General features: G+C 41.4%; 1 protein-coding gene across 1 annotated transcript in view; it reads right to left on the reverse strand.

Annotated features, from left to right (window-relative positions):
- The window catches only part of SYNE1 (spectrin repeat containing nuclear envelope protein 1), a 480,852-nt gene extending 466,543 nt beyond the window's left edge, over positions 1-14,309 (reverse strand). Inside the window, 2 exon segments of the mRNA XM_030316617.2 lie at positions 5,710-5,986; positions 14,104-14,309. Of these exon segments, the coding sequence (XP_030172477.1) occupies positions 5,710-5,776 (67 nt within the window). The 5' untranslated portion in view covers positions 5,777-5,986; positions 14,104-14,309.
- Between the last annotated feature and the right edge of the window lie 10,793 nt (positions 14,310-25,102).

Here is a 25,102-nt window from a genome sequence, read left to right on the forward strand (position 1 = left end):
TTAAACCTCTGTGAATTTTGATTTAGCAGTTTTCTTTTTCTATTTGAGAGCCAATATTTTTGCAGGCCTTTGAAGATCTTGAAGGCCTTCAGGCACCTTCTCCATAACCCAGGATAGGTAAAACAGCTCTGCAGACAGGTTTGGAGGACAGGGCATTCATTATATGAATGTATAACGTATACACTTTATTGCATTTAAAAGTAATATGAACATGTAATATGCCGTTAGGAAGGAAAAATATCTTTAAAGCATGAAAGTTAAAAAAAAACATCACATGCATCTGAGAGCTGGGCATAGGCACTGGTTCGGCTAGATGTGTGTCCTTAACATGATTTTATGATCATAACCCAAGTTTGATTAAAAATAAAATTCAGATAAAAAAAATATTTTGAAGGGGCAAATACAGTGGGATTCCATTTAACTGGCTTCTTCCTTTGCTTTTACATTATGTCTTGACTAATTTCATCTTCAATTCATTAATTTAGGGATTGTGATTTATCCATTTATTCATTAAAGATTTATTTAACCGTGATGTTCCAAAACATAAATAAATGATCACTGTTTTGTGCTGCATTTTGCTTAGTATTTAAATTTGAGATAGTAGCACACAACATTCGTTGTAGGAAGAAAGAGATTAAACCAAATAGGGAATTTCATCCTAAATACAATAAATGGATTTTTGGCAATATAAGAAGAGTCATTAAGTCAGAGTAATAAAATTTAGAAGTTAATCTCTCAAGGCACTGTAAAAAAATGAGAATCCTCATAAATGACAAACCTTTCCTTCTCTGATGTTTATTTAATGTTACACTGAAGGAAATTATGCCATTTATTTATTAATGTTGATTCTACTATTTTATTTTATTATTTCATTTCATTTCATTTCATTTCATTTCATTTCATTTCATTTCATTTCATTTCATGTATTATTTATTTTTGACAGAGAGAGAAAGAGTGTAAGTCCGGAAGGGGCAGAGAGCAAGGAAGACACAGAATCTGAAGCAGGCTCCAGGCTCTGAGCTGTCAGCACAGAGCCCGATGTGGGGCTCGAACTCATGAGCTGTGAGATCATGACCTGAGCTGAAGTCAGACGCCCAACTGACTGAGCCACCCAGGTGCCCCTGATTCTACTTTTCAGTTAACTTTTTTGTTAGCTGAGGTTTTATTTTACAGTATAATAGATTTATAGGAAATGTCATATTTAACCAAAAAAGGCTTTAACCATAAAAGCCATTTTAGAGGGAGGCATGATTAGGTTTTACTGAACAGTTAGCAAATTTCATAGATACGTCTCCAAGAGTACGTATTTATCCCTTTTCTCATTTCTTTCGCCTTGAATTTATTCACAGGTTTAAAAATAAAAACTTGACCTTGCAATCAGTAATCCTCCTTTTTTATCAAAGTAATCTCTACACAACACCTTTGCATGCACATTTTGAATCTTCTCTGGCATTTACCACTCATTTTATAAGTTTACACTGATGCCGCCCCGGCTTACAGTAACAAACACTGATACGTCCATTTAAAACTCCTTAAACTTTGATAGATTATCTTCAAATGACAAAAATGTATTTGATAAAAGCCATTCAACAAATCTTTTTTAAGCTAATGTTATGTAGCAGCATGATGACATTTACAAAGATACTGTCATTGTCTTAAAGAAATTTATAATCTTAAGAGTTCAGACATGTATCTTTTTTTAGATGTGACTAACAACTAAAATGACTCCATAAGCCACCTGTGAAATGGAACCCCTTAGCTGTTAAAGAGCCGAAAAGATATATATATACAATGTGCTTTTAAAATTTTAGTATTCTTGTATCATACTATTGTCTTGTATTTGCTTTTAAGGTTATATTTAAACTGATGGAAGTTACAGAAACCTTCATTACTCTTAGGAGCAAATGAAAGTCTGCATTGCAGTCTGTCTGCTCATCCATAATTCAGGATCCCAGCCTAAAACATTATGCTCAAACAAGCACAAATATTGGCAAAGGTGAAATATTGAACTACTACAGTAGCAGCTAAATTATGTAGCAATCTGTGTATGTGTTTCAATTTCCTAGCACTAGAAATAAAAATTAAAAGCAGAAAAACAGTCAACAATTATGGTTATAAACTAAATAAGCAAGTGAGCAAAGCCAAGTTGCCATTATGCAAAGCTACATGATTTTTATTAGTTATACACAGATCCAATAGGACAATAAAACTCAAGAGGGGGAAAAATAACACAGTTACTTGGATTATCTAAGAAAAAAAAAGGGGGGATTCTAGAAAAATGTCCTCATGGATTTGAACTTTGAAAATAGCAACTCTGGTTATATTTTTTTTTTAATTTTTTTTTTTCAACGTTTATTTATTTTTTTGGGACAGCGAGAGACAGAGCATGAACGGGGGAGGGGCAGAGAGAGAGGGAGACACAGAATCGGAAACAGGCTCCAGGCTCTGAGCCATCAGCCCAGAGCCTGACGCGGGGCTCGAACTCACGGACCGCGAGATCGTGACCTGGCTGAAGTCGGACGCTTAACCGACTGCGCCACCCAGGCGCCCCTCTGGTTATATTTTAAGTTAACAGATTTATTTTTCCTCAAATATATTCTCTCATTTGTCTTCATTATCTGGACAATAATGCTAGCCCTCCGTTAATTAGCACCATGGTCACTGGTTTGGAGGTTCCAGCAGGTAAAAACAGACACTAAGTACCCTTGACAGAAAATAGATCTCCTCTATCTGGGGACGCTGACTCTTGTTTGGGCTCAAAGCATCAGCAGGATGCACAATGAGAACTGAGATGCAGTGGAGACACAAACCTTGCCAGCTAATTCAGCACAAGTAACCCAACAGATCAATATGCTAACAGATATATCCACCATATCACCTTCTGTTACATTCTGTTTCCACTGCTGTAGGCTAGGTCCACTGCACCTTGTGGGAGTGCAGACCTTTCATTTTGCTGCCATTAATAATGTAAGTGTGTGTGTTTGTGTGTGTGTATGTATATATATGTATGTATATATACAGTAGAAAAAATTCCTGAGCATTAGATATTTATCATTAGTTTTTAGCATCAATTATATATATACATATATAATATGCATATATATACACGTGTATATATATAATTGATGCATATATGTATATATAATTGATATGTATATATATGTATATATGCATATATGTATATATATAATTGATGCTAAAAACTACATGTGTATATATATTTGATGCTAAAAACTAATGATAAATATCTAGTGCTCAGGAATTTTGTCTACTGTCGAATGGTAGAAGGTTTATTATTCTGAGTTTGTCAGATACCCTTATCACATGTTATAATTCTTCCTTTTACTACAAAGGAAAAAGTAATTAATACAGTGAGTATAGTCACTTTATTATGTAATAAAATTACTAGTTTTATACAGCACAGGATATATAAAACTACTAACATTCCTTCTCAAATCTGCATGGCTAGAAAAATTTGCAACAAATTATCAAGCCTATGCCTCTTCATCCAATTTTCTTCCATGGCTATTTGAACAGCTCATTAGATGAGAGTAGAGTTTTTAAAGCACTTTTTGTCATCATCTTGCTGAGCTTGAAACAATCCAGAGTGTGAGCAGTCCGCATTTTACAGGTGGGGTCTCGAAATGCACAGATGTTAAAATGGGACAGCCACTGGGACAAGCCAGGCATGGGATGGGAGTGAGGGGCTCCAGTCCTTCCCCTACTACACACACTTCTCAGGAAAAACCACATATCTATACACTACAGAAATAATAAGAGACTGAGGCACAGTACTCTTCCCTCCCCTCGTAACCTAACCACTACCTTACTAAAAAAATTTCAAAGCAAAATAAGAATAAAAAGTAAATACTTTGTACAATCATAATCTGATTCTTATTTAATCTTTTTCAAATTACCCTGTACAATTTCCCTTTATTGTGTGTGTGTATATACATATATGTGTATATATATACACACACATATGTATGTACATATATATGTATATGTATATATGTATATATATGTATATGTACATGTATATGTACACATATGTACATATATGTACACATACATATATATGTACACATATATACATATACATATATATGATCCAGGGAATTTTCATATTTAATAAACTCAAAGGAAAATCTGCTTTATTACCTAATTATCTTCCTTATCTTTTGTAAGGGGACTCTGGTTTCCTTTCCATCTTTTTGTAAATGAGGTCACTGAGGCACAACATGGCTCAGGAATTTGTGCCCAGGAAACAACAAAGACAGACACAGACAGAAAAATGGAACTGTAAGTTCAGTATTCCATCTACCCAAAAAAAGATGTACAATTTAAACTGGAGATCCTTAGCATTGTGTAGACATAATCAGGGTTTGTTTGTTTGTTTGTTTGTTTGTTTGTTTGTTTTTGGCCTATGGAGGAGGTCTATGCCCACATATTCAGCAAGGATCTGTTCTCTTATTTAACCAAGCTCTTTCTGGTGTGACGATGAGATCTTCCAGCAATAAACTTGAAATAAGTGCCACTGGCACTGAAGCATCAAAAACCAGCCCAGGACAATCTACACGCATGGGAGCCTTGTGATTGCAGGGGTGTCAGGGACAGTGGTGGTCTCCGGTCTGACATGGAGAAACGCACAGCTCCACTAAGCTCGTGGCTTTCTGTAGCTGAGAGCATGCCCTGGGCCACGAATGTCCAGAGTTTCACCTGTATTTGAAAGTCAAGAGGGCTTACCTGGAAATGACTGCTATTCACATCAAAGACACTATAAATGAGGAAGGTGGGATTGTAAGAGATTAATATGATGGTCGCGGTGGAAAACCACAGCAATCGCTTGCTTGCTGGAGATACTCGAAGAGCAAAAAGCCAACCTGTAACATTACTTTAGGCTCTCCCGACAAATACCAGGGAAAAAAAACCCTATAAAATTTGAATATGTTTATATCCGTTTCAAGTTGGGGAGAGGTAGCATTAGGACTGTGACAAGGAAGCAATATTTTCATAGTCTTCTAAGATGATTATTTTTATGGTTTAAAGAATATACATGTTTCAATGCGTGTGTAATTCACAATTACGAATTAATCTATAAGCTGCTATAACATTTCACTGCTAATTGTCTTCTAGAAAAGTTGGCTATTAGAGAAAGAACAGTGGTGAGGAAGGTGGTCCTAGTCCACACACTGCCACTCGCCATTAATCCCGTCACGTCTTAAACCCTCTGCACCTCTTTGCCTCATTTTGCTAAAAGACTTTCTAGATCTCTGAGGGCTTCCTAGTTTGGATATTTAAACTATTAGTTGACTTATCTGACCACAGCGTACAATTTTTTGTCACCATCGTCATGATACCCTTGTGCACTGTCACGGCACTGTATTGTCATTGGTGACTGAAGGGCAGTTTGGCGATAACTGAATTCCCAGCTAGACACTGAATAACCACTAAAGATCACACTAATGCAGACATAAAACCAAGCAAAGAGGTTTGTCTTTGTCTCTTTTCTACGTGAAAAAGATAGCATCTTCAAACAGCATGACTAGTCTGAAAACGCTAGCATGAGAGATGTCATTTTGTGATCCCTTGCTGTAGTTTCATAAAATTGAATAAAAGTGCAAGCAAATTGAAAAGATCCTGAGTTAAGTTGGTATTTAAAGTGTACTTTAAAAATACAGAACAAACCCTGACATTTCTGTCCCTTACCTTGCAACCTTTGCATCACATTGGCGATGTCCCGGGGAGACCGTGAGGCCGTCCTGGAGGCAGCCATGCTGTCTCCCCCAGCAGGAAACCGACAGCAGACACTCTTGTCCCCGGGCGATGTAGCACCATATCACTCACGAAAACATACTGGAGCTTTCTGGATCTATTCTGTCGTAAATGAATCCCCAGCGCTTGCAGCAGCTGGCAAGGAGATGGCACTTCCAAGACTGAGCCACTTCTTTTCTTTCTTTTATTTTAAGACTGTTCTCTTAGGAATCTGAAAAACAAATAGAAAAGGTACAATATTAAAAAAAAAAAAAACTACATACGTCATCCTAGTGCTAAAAAGAAAACTATTTGTATTCAATTCGAATAGATAATTCATTGCCAGGTAAAATATTTACTAAGCACTACGCAAATGCTAGGAATTCTTATATTTGACAAAATAAATACGTACATGAGATACACATAATAAAGTTGGTTGCTAAAAAGGAAATGTTCACGTATCCCATGTTTTCTCTTTAAACTATAATCTTTCTCCATTGATCTATGAAAGTGAATGTACTATGAAGTCCAATACTGAGTCTTCTTTCTTAATACTCCCAAGTTCTCTTATATATGCTATTTCAGCCTGCTTTGTGCATATATTTTGCTGTTTCATTTGTACAATTTCCAGGAATGAGATTACATCTTAGCTCCTAGATGGGCACTGAGTAATGTACAGAATTGTTCAATAACTGTATTTTACACCTGAAACCATTACAACACTGTATGTTAACTACACTGGGATCAAAATTTAAAAATAAAAACTTAAAAAAAATCTTAGCTTCTAATAACTATTTGATAAGTTAAAACAGTATAAATGGAAAAGTATTTCATTCTAAAAATGTGAGTTTCAAATATTCTGTTTTCAGACGTCAACATGGATTTGATTTAGCTTCTTTTTTTCCCATACAGAAAGACTCCAAAACAGGTTGTAAGGCTAGGGTTAGGGGTGGCTTGAGCAGAAAGGCCATTTTCTTTCTAACCCCATCCTGAATTCTCAGCTTTGGTCAAGTTTAATTCATCATCCTGGACTGGGCAAGGAGACAGAAAGGTTAAGAGGGTAGTTGAAATCCTGACATTGAGACATTTAGTTTGAAGAAGGATTTCCTAACCCTAAGGTTAGGTGAAGAGAAGGTTTCGCCAGAAGTAGGATAAATAATGAAGAAAGGAGAGGAGGTTGAACATGCACCCAGAGACAGAAACTTAACCAAGGGGCCGCACACCAAGGCATTAATGCACACTTGTGCATTATGAGGAGGAAGGTGAAGAAAAAGAACGGGCCGGGGGCAGGGAAGGATGGTACAGACACACCTGTAGGGAAAGCACATCCATGTGGAAGGGCCCCTGCCAGAAGGAAAAAAAAAGAAACCAAGAGGAATCGATGAGTGCTATCGACAACTATATTATAACCTGAATGTGTGGTCATTCAAACAGTATGATTTATGAGACAGAGGCTGTGTGATAGAGTATATTATAAATTACGACTAATTTTAAGATGGCATTATTAATATTAGCATGCATGGGTATCCGGTTAGAATGCATGAATGCAAAGCTGATAACACCTGTTTTAGAACACTATCTCAAAAAGGATGCAAAACATTGCATATTGCTGCTGCCCTATGGAAAAAGCATCCGAAAGGTATAATGGAGCGAGAAGAATGTACTTGGTCACTTAACAAGTTAGGGTGAGATGGTACAGTGAAGTAGCCTTAACTGGTAAGAAGACACAGGCAGACTTCTCTTGGCTACTTGAAAGGATATTTAGTAGAAGGAGGACCCAAAACTTGGCAGCTTCTGGGCTAGAGAGGTACCTTTCAACGGGTGGCTTTCCAAGGGATCCTCAGAGGAGAAATAATTGTTTATGGCTGGCCTGGCATGCATCAAGGCCTTTAGCCTTGCTGGAATTATGTGCCTATTAGCAGCCCTCGTCTCCTGGGGGAAAATATTCCACTTGCCCACAGGCAAAAGCTACCATAGTTTGAAGACTAGTAAGCAGTGGGAAGTGCCTTGAGGATATTACAAATGGGTCCTTTAAACTGTTAGAAAGTGAACTTCCCCAAATGTAAGAATATAACTTTCTCTAGCTGGCTAGAAAACTACATATATACTAAGTAGAGATGAAGGAAGAAATTCATGTTAATTCAGTTATCCCAAGCCAGCTTCTGGTCAGCCCTGGAGTTCATAAAAGTCATGACTCCCACCATCAATCAAGAATTATGGAATTAAAAAGGATTTCTGTAAGTCACTGCATTACAGATCACCATGTTTCTACCCTCTTCTCGTTCACATTCATGTTATATAATAGATTAATCTCCAACTCTCCTCTCCCTCTCTTTTATACATATAAATATATATGTACATATATATACATATAAATGTATATAATGTATATACATATATATACATATAAATGTATATAATGTATATACATATATATACATATAAATATATATATACTTGATACAAATACTTGAGATATATATATATACATATATATATATGATATATTTATCTTTTGAAGGCCATGTTAAACTCAGAATTTCTCTACTTATGTCTAAATTCAGGTTACGTATTCAGTCTTACTTCTATAGTACAACAAATCCATTCTGAGTCTCAGAGGTCAAGGCTGGGGGTACCAAGATGAATATGACATAGTTTCTATTTTTTGAGGAGCTTAGAACATAGTGGGAGATACAACATATTAAAAAAAAAAACACAACAATATAACAATACCACGGGCAAGTCCAAATACAGAGATGGAAAATACAAAGGGTGGGCACTAAGCCAATCGGAAGGTTCTGGAAAAGTGTCCTGGGAGGGAGCTCACCCCTGAACTGAATCTTGGTAAATGAGCTAGTCAGGAAAAAAATATGAAAGACACATGCCAGGTGGAGTGAATAACTTGAGCAAAGTCATGGACACAAGAAACAGATGATTCTATGTGGGAAGCACCAAGAGTTGGATCACGAAGGACTCTCCCAGGTGACATTCTGGAGCTGAGGCTGGAGAAGGAGGTAGCACCGGACGGTTGAGGGCCCTGTGTGCTATGCTCAGAAGCTTCGTCCTGATTCTCTGGGAGGCAATAGGAAACCACTGGGGGATTTTAAGCTAGAAGTGCCCAAGTATAATTGAGATTATTCTAGGTACAGTTTTTAAGGGTGTATTTGAAGGAGACAAGACTGAAAGATTCAGAAAGATCCCTAAGGAAAGTATCTCAGGAGTCAAGATGATGACAGACTAAAATAAGACAGTGAGTACAGGGTAAGATCTGAAAAATCTCTAGGAGGCAAATGTGTAGTAGTTGATGACTGGTCAGGGAGGGGAGATAGGAAATGGGCAATGGGGTTGTCAAAGTGTCTCGGATAACTCCCAGGATTCTGCCTGGAGATTGCGTGGGTCGTGGTACCATCAACTGAGCTCAGCAGCTAGAGGGGCTGTGCAGATCTTACTTCCAGTATCTTCACCTCACGCACTCATATGCTTGCGGTAACAACTTCGCCCTTGTGTGGGGCACTGTTAGCTGAGCAGATCCCAAGGATCACTAAATACCTGGCCCAGGCCCCCCACCCTGCTTGAAGCCATCCTTAAATGCTCCTGTACACACTGAGCACTAACAACCCATGTTATTATAAGTATAATTTGTCTTATATTCACCACCACTGTTAGTCTCACACTCTAAGTAGACTGTGAACATTCTGCAAGGGTAGAGTCTATAACTGTTCTCACTCTGACATCTCACCATCGATGCCAAATGGATCCCTGAGAACATCCCAGGCCCTCAACAGACATTTTTGTTTTACAGAAAACCCCTCCCTCCTCACTGCAAAAGAAGTAAATGCAATATCCTTCCTTTTTCAGACAGAAGATAAAATATTTTGTTTTCATCATATGTGCATTTCCTCCTTTGTGAAATTCTGATAGTCTTGCTGTTTACTGATACTTTCACTCGGGGGGATATATAAGAAATTTCTAATTAATCAAACAAATAAAATAAAAAGAAAAGGAAACTGGGGGTCAGAAGATACGAGTTCTAGGCTTAGCTTTGTTCCAACTAGCTGACTGAGTGTGAGCTGGAAGTCCCCAGTAACGACCTACCACAGGGAGTATGGTACCACAACATCCACACACTATGGACTAAGAAAGATCTGGGGCAGAGTCTTAACTCCATCCATGTGACCCGAAGAAAAGTAAACTTTTCCGAGCACTTGTGGCTTCATCTGTAAAATGAAGTCATTTTATGCTAAATTATTGGTTTAATTTTATCCTGCATCAATTTAAAAAGATAAATATGTAATATGCTTAGCAGACTGTTTGGCATGTAGCAGAGGTCCAGCAAATAACTGATTTCCATTTTCCTTCCCCTGGCCTCAGTTTCTCTACCTGCAATATGAGAAGTGGAGAGGTGCCCTCGAGCGTGCTCCCCAGGTCCAAAACCACTGGCAGCACAAGTGACCACTAAAATAGTTGGTCAGAGGTCACAAAAGCTTGAAATTCACTCTTGGAACTGAGCGATTGTGGGCAGTTGAGGTTGTGGGCAGAGGAAGGTCCAGCAGCACCAACGAGCTCACTATTCCCAGGGAAATTAAAAGAGTTTTTAATAGGTGCAGGATATCGTGGGCAGTGAGGGGGACCGGTACTGGGATGGAAAGAGAGAAGCAGGTAGACATTGATGGGTTGTGTATGAATTAGCAGTCCCGGCACCGTCTCCAAATCCTTCCAGGAGAAGGAACTGAGATCCGTCTGTAGCTAAGGCCTTCCACCACTCCAGGCAGAGAAGTAAGAGCCCAGTACATTTCATACAGCAAAAGGGTATTGAGAAACTATTTGTAAAGGACAATGGTACTGAGTAAATAGCAGTAAACAAGACAGATAAGCCCCTAGTAGAGCTTCCGCATCAGAGGGGGAGATGAAATCGATAATATGACAACAAAGCAGGGTGAGTTCTCTCATGGAGAAATCCAGGGAACTGTTCGAGCAAACTGAATACCCAATCGATAACCATCTGCTGCAATTATTGTGCAGAATGCAGTGGGAATTTACACTGTCTGCTATTTGGGATTCTCCTATCTGAACCACACTCTTCTAACACCAGCCCCCGTGAAAAAAGCACACGAGTGAATCATCAAACCTGGACTTCTCTGGTCTCTAAGCAGAATGGACAACTCGCGGCTAAGGCAGTTTTTTGTTTGTGCTCCTAAAAAAAAAAACGCGTTAGGAAAAACATTAGGAGGAACACTGCTAGGCCCTAAGAACACATCTTAAAGCAATGCAACTACAATTTTAGGTACTAGGAAACGATAACAGAAAATTCCAAACCCTGCAACCACCAGAGATGATGTGGTTCATTTCTAACCGAGAAAGATGCACTGAGACCATAAGACACAAACAGGGTCACAGCCGTATGAAATATAAATATTACTGAAGTAGACATCTATATATGTATAAGAACAGAGCCCCTATTAAAATTCACTATTAAGCAAAAATAAAAAAGCTAATAAATACACATCCACCCCTTCTAAGTCCTTTGCTGGAGTGAGTCATGTAAGTGTCTAATTTTAAAGTTAATTATTGTTTTTCTCTATTCATCCTTTAGCAATGGTACTAATTAATAAACACTAAGATGGCTAAGCAGTAGGGAGAAAAGGGACATCTGGAGTGAATATAGATATATTACTAATGTATGTGTATGGGCTATCAGTGAATAGTACTGTTAATTATTCACTACTATGAAATGTACAGGGGAACAAATAAGAATTGGCCCTTTCTCTGGAAGAACAAACATGGAAACAGGTAACCAAAAGACTAAGTACAGAGCGGATCAGTATGACAAATATGACGTGTCATGATTCAACTTTTTGGGGGAAGGTTGCAGTATAAATCAGGCCCAAAGATATCTATTACCTTCCTCCCATACTTTGCTAGAGTATATGTGGCACTTCTTGCCAAACACTGGTTCTGGTTGGATTAGATCACAAGGAAGGACGCCTCAGACAGTGAAGAGGGGGAGAAACACGATTCCCTCACAGGGGAGTCTTGGGCCCTGTGTGATTCTCAAGGTCAGGCCACGGGGTGTGGCTGCAGTATCTAGAGCTGAGAAAATGCCAGCAACTTTGCCCAGTCAGGGGCTTCCTACATCCTGTTCAATTTACACCGCCTGTCGTTGCCAAGAAGCTATGTGTGTTGCCTACTTTTAGAGAGCAGGTCCCAGTGTGGTGCCCTCCACATTTAAGACAAGCAAGTCCTGAAAAATCCTGAATGGTAAACTACCTTTTCCCAACCTCGGCTCCCTTGCAAGAAAGAATCCAGGGACAAGAATGTGTATGTGGGGACAGTGAGAACAGAAACAAACCAGTTTGTGAAAAATCATTAGTCAAGAAAGATAACAATGAGTCTATAATGTAATAGCTGAGCAAATATTTTCAAAGGCTAGCAATATTATTATCTGAGTCAGTCTGAAGATGTGCCTTTATCCTCAGCATGAAACATATTAAATTAGCATTGATCTGGTACATTTTGTTCTCAATTTGCCACCAAGTAAGGAACAGACTCAAAAACACAAGAAAAAAAAAAATAGCTATGTGTTTTATTACAATGTTCTAGCAATATTAGGAACTGTTTACCCATACTATTAATCTTTTTCATCATGGGGAACAGCAGGCCTCTTAAAAAACAATCCTCACGACTAATTAAATCAGCATTTTATGCAGATGTGGGTCATATTAATAACTGTTGCTTAACTGAAAATTACTACATTTTTCTCTTGCACAAGTCTGGCTTTTGTCTACAAATACTTCCTTTAGTAAAGCGGATCTCAGATGAAGACAAAACTACACTCAAAAAGAGAAAAATAATTCGTTTAGAACTTTCTTAACGTTCACAGATGAATTTCAGATACAGACAGGTTTCCCACCCCAAGCTGCAAAGCTGAGAAAGAACATTCCAGGATGCTAACACCGGTTTCACAGCCGGTGTTTCTCCCTGGGCTGGGCCTGAACTTGCAGCCTCCAAGCTCTTGGCACCCCAGGCGGCACACCTCACCGCGGTTCCCACCGGGCTTTCTTTGCTTGGCGGCCGAGAGCTGCTTTATTCTGCACTACTTTCCTGCCCTTTCGCCATGCACCTGCCGCCCTGTGAACCACCATTTCACAGAACTCCTCGGGCAGCAATGCAAAATTTCTGAAACGTGTCTTTCCGGGGAGGAGATGAAAGTTATCTTGCCCTCTAGCGTAGGCTCTGCCTGGAAGCAATTGCAAGGTGACTGTCTGAAGCCCGGCCTCTGCGAGGTCTTCCAGCCCTCGGCCGGGGCTACCTATTTCCCCTCCCCCCCCCCCGCCCCCCTCAGCCCTTCCTAAAATAGTCGAGGGTGGAGGAAGGGAGGCTCCTAGAATTTGCCCAACGCCCTGCATCTCCCATCTGATAGTAGCAACAGTACCGGCCATCACAACAAGAGGGTGGCTGCCTTTTGCTTCTGCATCACTGGAGCCCAAGAGAAGTGCCACAAGCGGAAATGACAACGCGAGCGGGGGATATTAATAGGGATATCTACGTACGAGAAGCAGGGAGGACGCTCTCCACCTCCTTATCTCCTCATCCCTGAGTGTCACACACGTACGCACACCAGCACCGCCGCCACCATCGCCGCCCTCTCCCTCCCATGAAGCACGCACAACCCCGGCATGCAAGTACAAACTTGCTCACAATTGCCTCTGCAATTTGTTCGGCGAGCACCCACATTAGCGCGCTCGCTCGCTCGCCCGCTCGCTTTCTCTCCCCTCTCCCTCTCCCCTGCCCTCCATCTCTCTTCCTCTTTCCTTTTACCTTCGCTCTCCCGGGCTCGTCCAGGTTCCCGGCAGCGAGGCGAGCGCGCGGCCAGCGGCGGGCCCCGGGAGCTCGGGCGCCGCGGCGGGGCTGCAGGGAGCCGGGCCGCCCGGGTTACAGAGTGCACAACACGCCGGCCGGCTCCCGCCCGCGGCAGATCCGCAGCCGCGCTCCCCCCCCACCACCCCGGGCCGCTCGCACGCGCGCTCACTCCTGCGCCCAGCTGCTCGGCGACTCTGCCCTCCCTCTGCAGTCGGGTCCTCCCCTCGGATGCACCCTGGGGTTTTAGGCCTCCCCCCGCTCTCCCCCCCCTTCCCGCCCCCCGCACGAGTGCTCCTTTCGGAGGGGAAGGTCGGCCCGGGGGCGGGGGGGGGTGGGGGGAGAGGGGGTTCAGCGCCCCTGGCAGGTTGCCTTTGCTACCCTGGCGCCGCCACACCCCTCCCCGGCCCCGCGCCCCGCGCCCCTGGAAGAGCCCGTGGCTGGAAGGGCCGGGGGCGGGGGCCTGGAGGCTCTCTCGCAGGCTTCCCCTACCTCCCGGAGATGCACGGCCTCCGGCGCTTCTCCGCAGCTGCAAACCCGAGCTGTGACCCACCCTCTCGGCGAATCTTTCCACGGGGTCCACCTCCCGGGGGGAGAGGAGGAGAAGGAATGGCCGAGAGCTCGGAGAAGGAGATGCGCTGCCCTAGCCGCTAACTTTTGCCTGGGGTTCCCACTGCCCGGTTGACCTTTCTAAGCAGAACCTGTCTTGAAAGGCTGGGGAGGTTCCCTGATGGTCCCAGGAAGGAAGTGATGCAGTTCAACGAGGACATTTAGCAGGCTCCTTTTAAATCAACTTTCACAAACATCATAACAGCTGACTTTTCTGGCTGTCAGAACAGTGGCAAATAATTTTAGGGAGACTGGTCAGACTAGAGGCTTTTGTTGTTGTTTATAAAGCTTGGATTTCCTGAGAAGGCACTTGACATCTTAAATTCTCTATATTCTTGGTTACTCGTTAAGATGATTCTGAAGAACCACCTTCAGTTTCTTCAGACGCACTGTATCCATGCCGTTCGTTGTGGAGCCGCGTGTCTTTCATCACAAGTCTGTCTCACGGTGTAGAGGAGGTCCTGGTGTTGCCTAGGTAGCATCCAGGAGAATCTATTTTGTTGTGGTTTTATGGTCTCCAAGCAAAGTCAAACACAGTCTCCCTCCACCACCAACAAAACCCAAGTCCAACAGGATTATGGCAACTCAATGAAAACTATGTTGCAAGAATCTTAAAAATAACAATTATCCCTCGGGGGTGCCTGTGTGGCTCAGTTGGTTACGTGTTCCACTTTGGCTCGGGTCATGATCTCAAGGTTTGTGGCTTTTAGCCCCATGTGGGCTCTGTGCTGACAGCCCAGAGCCTGGAGCCTGCTTCAGATTCTGTCTCCCTCCCTCTCTGCCCCTCCCCCACTCGTGCTGTCTCTCTCTCTCTCTCTCTCTCTCTCTCTCTTTCTTTCTCTCAAAAATAAATAAACATTAAAAAATTTTTAATAATAATTATCCCTCAGATTTTTAATCCAAACAAAACAGTTTCCTATTCTCTAAATTTGCTAAATGCAGGGACTGTCCTAAGTTGATGAAGTTTCTCGTTGCTTCCTGCCTTTTGCTCACTTGCCACCAACACTCCACGATTTAGCTGTGTATTTTCTTCAAGTTCCTTCTTCTTCCAGACCCCATCAAAACCACAATATCTGAAAGGAATCTGATCTGATGTGCTGTTTTTCCTTGTATTTACATTTTTTTAGAGACCAGAGAATTTCGAATGGTGGAATTCCTTACACCAGGAAGCTGGGTCTGGAGAGGGCGCTGTTTGGGTGAATCGCTCTCAGTGTATACCCTGCCTCTACCTCTGGGTGACCATCATCCCAGAACTCATCATGGAGATAACCCACCACAGCCCAGTCTTCAGATAACACCCTCTTCCTGTGTGGTCACCAGACTTAGATCCAACTTCCGGGCCTACCACTCACGAGGAAAGGATCAGACTCGGTTCTCCTCTCAGTCTCTACCTTTATCGAACCAATTCACCCTGAAGCCTGTTGAAGACAGGATAAGAAGGTATTTTACATACTCACTGCTCAGTGTGTTAAGCAATTGCTTCCTTTTTTTTTTTAATTTTTAATTGTATTTAAATCCAAGTTAGTTAGCATATAGTGTAATAAAGACTTAAGGAGTAGAATTTAGTGATGCATCACTTCCATATAACGCCCAGTGCTCATCTCAACAAGTGCCTTCCTTAATGTCCATCACTCATTCGGCCCATCCCCCAACCCACCTCCCCTCCAGCAACCCTCGGTTTGTTCTCTTTTAAGAGTCTCTTCGGGATTAAGCAGTTGCCTCTTTAGGTTGACCCACCTGAGAAGTAAGTTGTGAGACAAACATTGCTCCCACCAACTGAAACTCCTTGATGAGACCTAGCTACTCTCTTCCTAGGCTCAGGCGGTGAGAATCTGGGGCCACCTGGCCGGCGCTGGTTGCCTGATGAGCTGACCTTCCACTCTCAGCTGATCTTCATCCTCCACACAAGGGCCAAGCACATTATAGACTTTTGGAAAGGCTCGTCTTTCTCGTATCCCCCTGTAGAGGTTTGCTGTAGCCCCATTATTCAACAACTTTGGCTTAACCGCCTATCAAATGCCAAATGTTGTCCTAAGTACTGTGGCTACTTCCTGGTTCCTGCCTTCATGGAGGCAACATGATCAGGAATATAGACATGCATCAAAGAACCACACGCATAACTATAAAACCCCAACCTTGAAGAAAAGGCAAGTGTTACGAGAGCCTTCGGAGAATAGTTTAATTAAGGGATTAAATTAACTTAGTTTAATGATCAGAAAGACTGGTAGGAAGTGATGGGCAGAAGAAGGGGTATTAACTAGGCGAAAAAGGGGTGGGTTGTGGTGTGCAAACGCATGCCAAACGAAAGAGCTCTTGGAAAGGCTCCATGGAAGAAAAGTACACAGTGCATTTGGAGAACCGAGGAAGACCAGTGTAGCTGCGGAAGAGACAGCAAGGGAGGGGAAGGAGCTTCGGGAACAACGGGCCCCAGGAGGTTCCAAGGAACGGACACACCGTGCAGGCCTGAAAGAGCAGCCTGCATTGATGAGTCTTTACGTGGAGCCATTAAAGCATTTTCAGTAGGGTGGTGCAACATGATCAGATTCATGTTCTGAAATTTTCCCATTGGCTGTAATATGAAAACAGGCTGGGCATTGGAGCCAAAATGAGTACAGGTAGATGAGTTAGAAAGCTGCTACAGTGACCCTTTAGGAAGATCATAGCATTCATTATTAGAAGAATGGTGGTGGGTTTGAGGGCAGTTTAATAGCTAAAATATATGGGACGTAAGGCCATGTGTGGCCAAAGGAAATCAGAATAGTACAGGGGTTAAAGTCTTGGGTTTGGGGGCAAGAAAGGCCTGGGTTTGGATTCCAGCTCCATCATTAGCTACCAATGTGATGTGTAGCTAGTAATTTAACCTCTCTCAAGTTCAGATTTTACAAACCCACAAGTGGGATTATAACAGTATATCTCATTCATAGGGCTATTGCAGGGACTAAATGAGCTGATACCTGGAAAGCACTTCTCACTTCAGTGCCTGGCATGTGGTCAGGATATGCAATATAATTACAATCCATCATTATTATAGTTATTGCTACTATTCCAGATGCTTCTGAGGTTGTCAAATAAAGGGAAAACAGTGTCTACTTCACTTTGCAACAGGCTGATTGCTTTAGGACACCAGTTCCTAAGGGCAGAGAAATATAATCACAGGACCATCACAGGCCAAGAAACAGTTGCCAGGGTAGCAATCTCCAATTTCCTCTTCCACCAAGGCCAAGGCCTGTCCTCCTCATCTGTCTTCTTTTCATACTCTTTCAGTTTACATGGAGTCCCATTCCCATGCAGCTTGGCAGCTAGACCCCCAATATCCCTTCTCTCCATTAGTAGGATGTGCCAGAGAATGGCAAAAACTCACAGACTGGGTTCAGTTCAGCTTTACCCCAGTGGCTGCATCACTGTGTCTATGTATTTGTAAATTTAGAGTTCTGGTACCCATATGAAATCTGAAAACAATCATTTACGTTTCTATCATTTCTCTTTTATGTAAGTGTGCTAATACTTGCCATAATTAAAATATGTCGTTTATTTGTCAAAAGGATCAGCAGAGGGCCTTACAAGAAGTGTATCTTTATGGTATGAGAACATATGCAACTGAAAACTGGATTTTCCCTTCCACCTCCCTCCCTTAGTCTGAAGTCTCTTTAAAACACACTTCTGTGTACGAACGGGAAAACTCTAAACCAAACAGCTTTCTTACTTTTCAAAGGTCAAGGGACTTGCTACAGTCAAGGTCTCGAGGCAGTCAGTAATGGTCTGGTTGGGTCTTAAGAGATTGGCAGCCCCTTACTAGGTAATTTCTGCTGGTGGAGTTTTCTAACAAGGGATGAAGGACAGACCAGGGAGGGAGGGCTCACTTCTGCTGGCAAGGAAGCCTCAGAAGGATTTGGGGTTTGAAGTACTAAGTTCACCCAAATCCTCCAAAATGGTTCTTTCCCAATTCACATAGCCCACTTTCACAATAAAAGCCCTGGTTTTCATGTAAGAGACCTAGCAAGGCCTCGAATTCATCTTGCATTATAAAGCTGCAGCCTGCAACAACAGACCTTAGGTCTGATTTTTGGTTGTACCAACAATGTGGCTACAAGAATAAGGGTCCTTTAGAAGCCTTATGGGTCTCTGGCCATGCCTTGATCCAAGGTTGTGAAGTTCTTGGGCTTGTCATTTTCTTTCTCTATGGTCTCGATTGTAATCAAAAGTAGCTGACATACTCCATAGTCCTCTATTCTCTTTTCTATTGCACAGCAGTAGCCAACTTGGGTTCCTGAATTCTTGACTTCAATAGGCCCTTAACCTGAGGCATCGATACGTGATACTTTAAGTAAGTTAGCCACTGCATGCCCTGTCTCCTTAGAATTCTATTTTGCATTGAAAAGAGATCATCACTGTATGCAAACCCAACCAGATCAACTAAACAACATGAGATTCCCATCTTTGTGGGTCTGGAACAGTCTTGGTGTGAAATATTGTGCCGATCAGGATTCGTTAAAGAAAAATCAAAACAACGTGAGGATTTGACACAGGGATTTAGGGGCTCAGAAGTTGTTGGTAAAGCTTGAGAAGTCACCATTAGCATGACTAATGTCAGATGACACCCCTGCAGGGGCAGCCCAGAACTCAGCAACTTGCTGCTGCCGCCTAGAGGTCAAGATACTGCCGCAAATGGCCAGCAGTATCACAATGCCCCTGCTCTGAGGCTCCTCCTGGTGGTGGAGCTTGGCATTCCACCAGCCACTGTGGAACTAATTCCCGTCCAGGTTGGAGGGGGAATTGTTGTGTGTCCCCTTTGCTTTCAGATCTCACGTGAGATCACTGGCAGAATGCAAATTTCATCCATCCTCCCCAAGGAAAGGGATCCTGGGAAATGTAATTCCCAAACTTCCAGCCCCTGAACATAGAACAGATTGTGAATGAAGGCTGTTTGCCAACAAAACAGTATTCAATATAGCCACAGACTTGGGGTAAACAGGAGAATGCAAACATTTATTTCGATCAAAACTCAGAAAAATTGCAGTTTAAGACACTGAATCTATTTTAACTCATATTTAATATTGTTCTAGAATTCTAAAAGTTAGGATTTTAAGACAATTTTTAAAAAAAATATAAAACCTTTAGCTTACTGATACATTTTAAGATAAGAACATTAATTCCCAAATATGATTTTCTTGTCACTTTCTCCCAATGGTTCCTTCAGAAGCTGTTCTTCTTAGATCATTGTTGTGCTTCCCTTACGTTAGCCATCCACTCCCAGAATCATAATTTTGACCTTGTCATTATCAATAATGACAACTATCCCGTAATGATAATCTCAGCTGTTAACACCCCACTTTCTGACCACTTCTTTTGTTTCCAGCCCACACCCTCCAGTGCCCCAATTCCAATAATCCCTTAATCAAGCAGGACCTCATATCCACTGGTAGGGCCACTACTAGCCCCTATGATGTCTTAGAATTAGTGAGTCTTCAAGATATTTCACTTGAATCTTTTGGAAACTGCTATAATAAACCATGTTTCATAAAACAAGACATTTGAGTGCCGTCTTCAGAAAATTATTAGAATAAATATACAATTCCAGATATTAATGGCACACACCTGAAAGGGGTACTCTAAGGTATATACAGTGCATAAATGATATTAACCATATGTGGATCCCACCATTGTTTTTCATTGCCCATCGTCCCTTTTATGTTTATTGCTCTTAAACTGGTCTAAATTCCATGTTTAATCCTTGTATTCACCTCCTTGCATTTATCCTCAACTACTTTTCCTCCTCACTTTGCTCTACTCACTTTGCTAAACCACATACCTTGTTAAATTCAACTCTGCCTACTCAGTGCCTACACTCACACTGCTGAACGTGGCTGGAGAAAAACTCCATCATCCTGACTGGACTTTTGTATTCACGATCACGAAATCAAATGCCCCAGAATACTCTGTTTCTCTAACCAGTACACCTCTCCACTTTCCTATGCAAATTTCATACTTTTTCCTGTTTCCTCAAACTTCCAACATCTTTCCCCGCATCTAAATTTTCAACTGCTAACTTTTCTTCCTCTTTCCCTTGAACATTTTAAGTAATCAAAAGAGAATTTTGAGAGGCTCCCACCACCGTCTGCACTATCTGCATCAGTGCCGTGTATAATATGCAAACTTGTCTTTTATTGCTACTAATGAACTCCTCTCTTGATACTTTCTCTCTTCTCAGAACCATTAATTTATTTTATCTTCTTAGTTGATTACCATAAACATGTAAATATGCTGCTACCTATCTCATATTACAAAACAACAACAACAACAACAACTTGATCATGGCCTGAACTCTAAATACCACCCCTATTTTAAGTCAACTCTGAAAGAGTTGTCTATATTCTGCTGGCATTTCTCTTGTCCCCTTGTTCTTGAACTCACAGCACCCACTTATCTAGTTCTTCTTTGCTAAATTAAATGGTCTGTTCCTCTCTTGGCCTATCAGAACCATTTGGCAAGTGTTGTCTCCTCTCTACTCCTTAAAATGTTTTCCTCACTTACCTTCTAAACCCACCACACATTGCCTTCATCTTATTGCTTCTTCTGGCTACTCCTTCTTGGGATCCTTTGCTACTTCCTTGTCATCCCCTCCACCCCCACCTCTGGACTTTGAAGGACCAAGAGCTCCATCCTTGGAACTTTTCTGTCTTCCAGCTACCCCAGCTCCTAGGGGGTCTTAAGCAATTTCATACTGTTAAGTATCACGTAGCTACTATGAGTTCCTAAATTCAGGTCTCTAGCCCGGACCTCATTCCTGAACTCCAGACTTGAATATCCAATCATCTACCTGGGATCTCCACTGGGAAGTTTAAAAGGTATCCCAAATAAAATATGCCCACAATTTGTAATCTTCTTTTCCAGACTTGCTCTTGATTCTTCCTTCCTCACATTAGTCAGTGATCACTCCATCCTCTCAGTGGCTCAAGCTAAAGCTTTGGTGTCACACTTAACAATTCTTTTTTCCATTTCTCACCTTTGGTCAATCAGCAAATCGTGTTGATTCCATCCTAAACATATATATCTATAGAACTATCCATGGTTGTTCAGAACCAACCTCTGTAATATTTACTAGTAGTAGGATATGGTGTACCCAACATACTCTCAAGTGATCCAGAAAAAAATGTGACGAGGGACACCTGGGTGGTTCAGTCAGTTAAGTGTCCAACTTCGGCTCAGGTCTTCATCTCCCAGTTCATGAGTTCGAGCCCCTTGTCAGGCCCCGTGCTGACAGCTCAGAGCCTGGAGTCTGCTTCAGATTCCTTGTCTCCTTTCTCTGCCATTCCCCTGCTTGCATTCCCTCTCTCTCTTTCTCTCTCTCTCTCTCTCACTCTCAAAAATAAACATTAAAAAAAAAAAGAAAAAAATGTGATGAAAGATAGATTTGGAGAAAGTAAATGGGACAAAATGCAAACAATTATATGAGAGTTCTATGCAATATTCTTTTTTTTTAATTTTTTAAATTTTTATTTATTTTTGAGAGAGAGAGACAGAGTGAGAGCAGGGGAGGAACAGAGAGAGAGGGAGACACAGAATCCGAAGCAGGCTCCAGGCTCCGAGCTGTTAGCACAGAGCCCCGCGCGGGGCTCAAACCCATGAACCGTGAGATCATGACCTGAGCAGAAGTTGACGCTCAACCGACTGAGCCACCCAGGCTCCCTGCAATATTCTTAAAATTTTTCCCTGGATTACCAAAAAAATATCTAAAATCCATTACTTATTAGCTCTACACCTGCCACCATAAATAATCATCTCTTGACTATTTTTTTAGCACATTCTCAAGTTTATTTTTATTTATTTTTGAGAAAGAGAGAGAGAGTGAGAGTGAGAGAGAGCAAGCACGAGTGGGGGAGGGACAGAGAGAGAAAAGGAGAGATAGAATCCCAAGCAGGCTCCTCACTGTCAGTGTGGAGCCCGTCTTGGGACTCAATCTCACAAACTGTGAGCTCATGACCTGAGCCAAAATCAACAGTCCAATGCTTAACTGACTGAGCTACCCACCGGTATATTCTTAATATGACAGCCAATTGCATCTTATTACAGCATAAATCAGGTGCTGTCACCCTTTGCTCAAAACCCTTCAATAGTATTCCATTTAACTTAGAGGGAAGACTCAAGTTACTTTATGATCTGAGGGCTACATGATTTGCTCCTACTTTCCCATTAGTTATCTAGTCTCAAATACCACTCTTTGCTCAGTCACTGTACCGCAGGCCACATGAGCTCCTCGGTGCTCCTGAAGAACCAGACAGCACCTGCTTTGGGACCTTTCCATATAATATCCTTTCTGCCAAGAAATACAACTCTGAAAATTATTCACAGGGCTTATCCCTTAAGTTTTTTTTTAGGTCTTTTACCAAATGTCACTTTCTTCTAAGCCTTTCTTGGGTGCCTTATATTAAATTCTTAAATACCCTCCTCTCTGCAATGACATTTCTAGACTTCTTCTCCATTTTTCTTTCTCCAGCACTGGGCACCAACATTGTATATGTATTTACTTACTTACCTAGTTTATTTTCTGTCTACCCTTAGGATGGAACTCCATGAGGGCAGATAGTTTTGTGTTTCTTTTTTTTTTTTTTTAATTTTTTTTTTTTTCAACGTTTATTTATTTTTGGGACAGAGAGAGACAGAGCATGAACGGGGGAGGGGCAGAGAGAGAGGGAGACACAGAATCGGAAACAGGCTCCAGGCTCCGAGCCATCAGCCCAGAGCCTGACGCGGGCTCGAACTCACGGACCGCGAGATCGTGACCTGGCTGAAGTCGGACGCTTAACCGACTGCGCCACCCAGGCGCCCCAGTTTTGTGTTTCTTAACTCTTATATTCTCAGCGTTTAAAACAGATACATAAAAGGTACCAAATAAGTATTTGTTGAGTAGATAAATGGATAATGTACCAATCTTACTATCCCTTATGGATTTCCACAAATCATCAATTATACAATTATACCTGATGTGTTATAATCAAACCCAGTGGAAATGGGTTACCCAAGTCTCCAGAACAGCTGGATCGTCGATGGGTCACCAGCACAGGATAATCTCTATGTTTCATGATGGAAAGAGGTAAAAACCAATGTTTTTCTTTCTTTTCAGCTCTTAATTCTATCTTTTCTTACTGGTTCACAAATTTGGAACTACTCTAAAGCATTTCTTCTGTTACTGTACTTTTGCTTTATTTAGATATACCTTTTTTGGTCTGAAATGGCTTCTGATCTCTGAACTCTCCTAATAAATTCACTTCTGATATTTTGTGCTCTTTTCATATTTCATTTGAGTTTGTGTCACAGTCTAGGCATATTGGAGTCTGTTCTTCGTCATATATTAATATCTTCTACCTTTTCTCTGTCCTTGTTTCTATCTTTTTCAAAGGACCTTAAAAGTTTCTGGATACTTTAAAAATTAATGTCATTGGCCACCACCATTCTGCCTCACTTGTGTGTAATGATTTTCCTAAATACTGTTTTGAATTGAGCTTTTGTTTACAAGATAATTGTGCCAGTAATGACATCAGGTTGTAGACGAGTTTGCAATTGGGAAAAGATATGTGGATTGAAGAACTTCTTAATTGGATTCCTACAAAGAGTGTCCCAGAGTGGCTGAATAAACTCACTGGTACACACAGTTTTATTGGTTACTTGGAAATACTTCAAGAAGCCCCCAAAAAGGAAACGAGATCCTTACTTGTCAATTTCTTCTTCCTGGTTTATTTCACTACCCATACCTATTTGCAGCTGGAAAATTTGTGAGAAGTCATCAGAATCAAGTTTCTGTGGGAACATGTGTTAGTTTAGACTCATTGACTTATTATGATGCAAGCTACAGAAAAGTCAGCTGAAATTGGCAAAAACAATACGGAAGATTTATTAGCTCATGAAAGTCTGAAAAAATAGATTTCCGGATTCACTGAAAGTTTCAGTCAAGGATTTGGTTTCAATCTTCTACTTTCTATTATCCTGCCCACATGTTGGCTTCATTGTAAGGCTGATTGCCCTATAGTTGTAGGACAGCTAACAAATAATAGGCTACATACTTCTTGGCTTACCCATTGGGAAAGAAAGTACTTGTGTCCAAAAGTTCCAGGCAAAGTTTATAATATTTATTCCAATTGAATCATCTTAGGTTATGTGCCTAATGCTGTCCTTCCAACCAAGCCAAGAGGAATTAAATGTGCTCATTGGTTTTAACCAATCAGGACCCATCCCTGGCATTTTACTTGACACAATATTTTCCCAAAGCAAGGTGCTAACATGAACAAGTTATAGATGTCTGTATTTGTCAGCATTCCGAAGGAATCAGAAATCATACATACTAGGGGTGCCTGGGTTGCTCAGTCAGTTAAGCGTCCAACTTCAGCTCAGGTCATGTTCTCACGGTTCGTGGGTTTGAGCCCCACATCGGGCTCTGTGCTGACAGCTCACAGCCTGAAGCCTGTTTCAAGTTCTGTGTCTCCCTCTCTCTCTATCCCTCCCCTGCTCATGCTTTCACTCCTCTCTCTCTCTCTCTCAAAAATAAAATAAAAACATAAAAAAATTTTTTAAAGAAATCATACATACTAAATTAGGATATTTTGAGGTGAGATATATTTGCTATTGTTTTTGTTTTACTCAAAGGGCCAAATTACAAAGGTGTGGATGGGGTATACTCGAATTATAAGGCATATCACAGGAACTTGGAGAAAGCAACAGCAGAACCACCACCAATCTCAGACCCAAAGGGAAAAGAGGACAGAGAGATTACTAGAACCTGAAAGAGGAGTCCTGTGGAGGATAGCATGTTAAAAAGAGCAGTGACCAATTTAGGAACACAGATCATTTCATAGGAGGTTGAGAGGGAGCTCGTGAAAGTAAGAATCTT

The sequence above is a fragment of the Lynx canadensis genome, chromosome B2 (genome assembly GCF_007474595.2).
Source record: "Lynx canadensis isolate LIC74 chromosome B2, mLynCan4.pri.v2, whole genome shotgun sequence".
In the NCBI taxonomy this organism is placed as follows: domain Eukaryota; kingdom Metazoa; phylum Chordata; class Mammalia; order Carnivora; family Felidae; genus Lynx; species Lynx canadensis.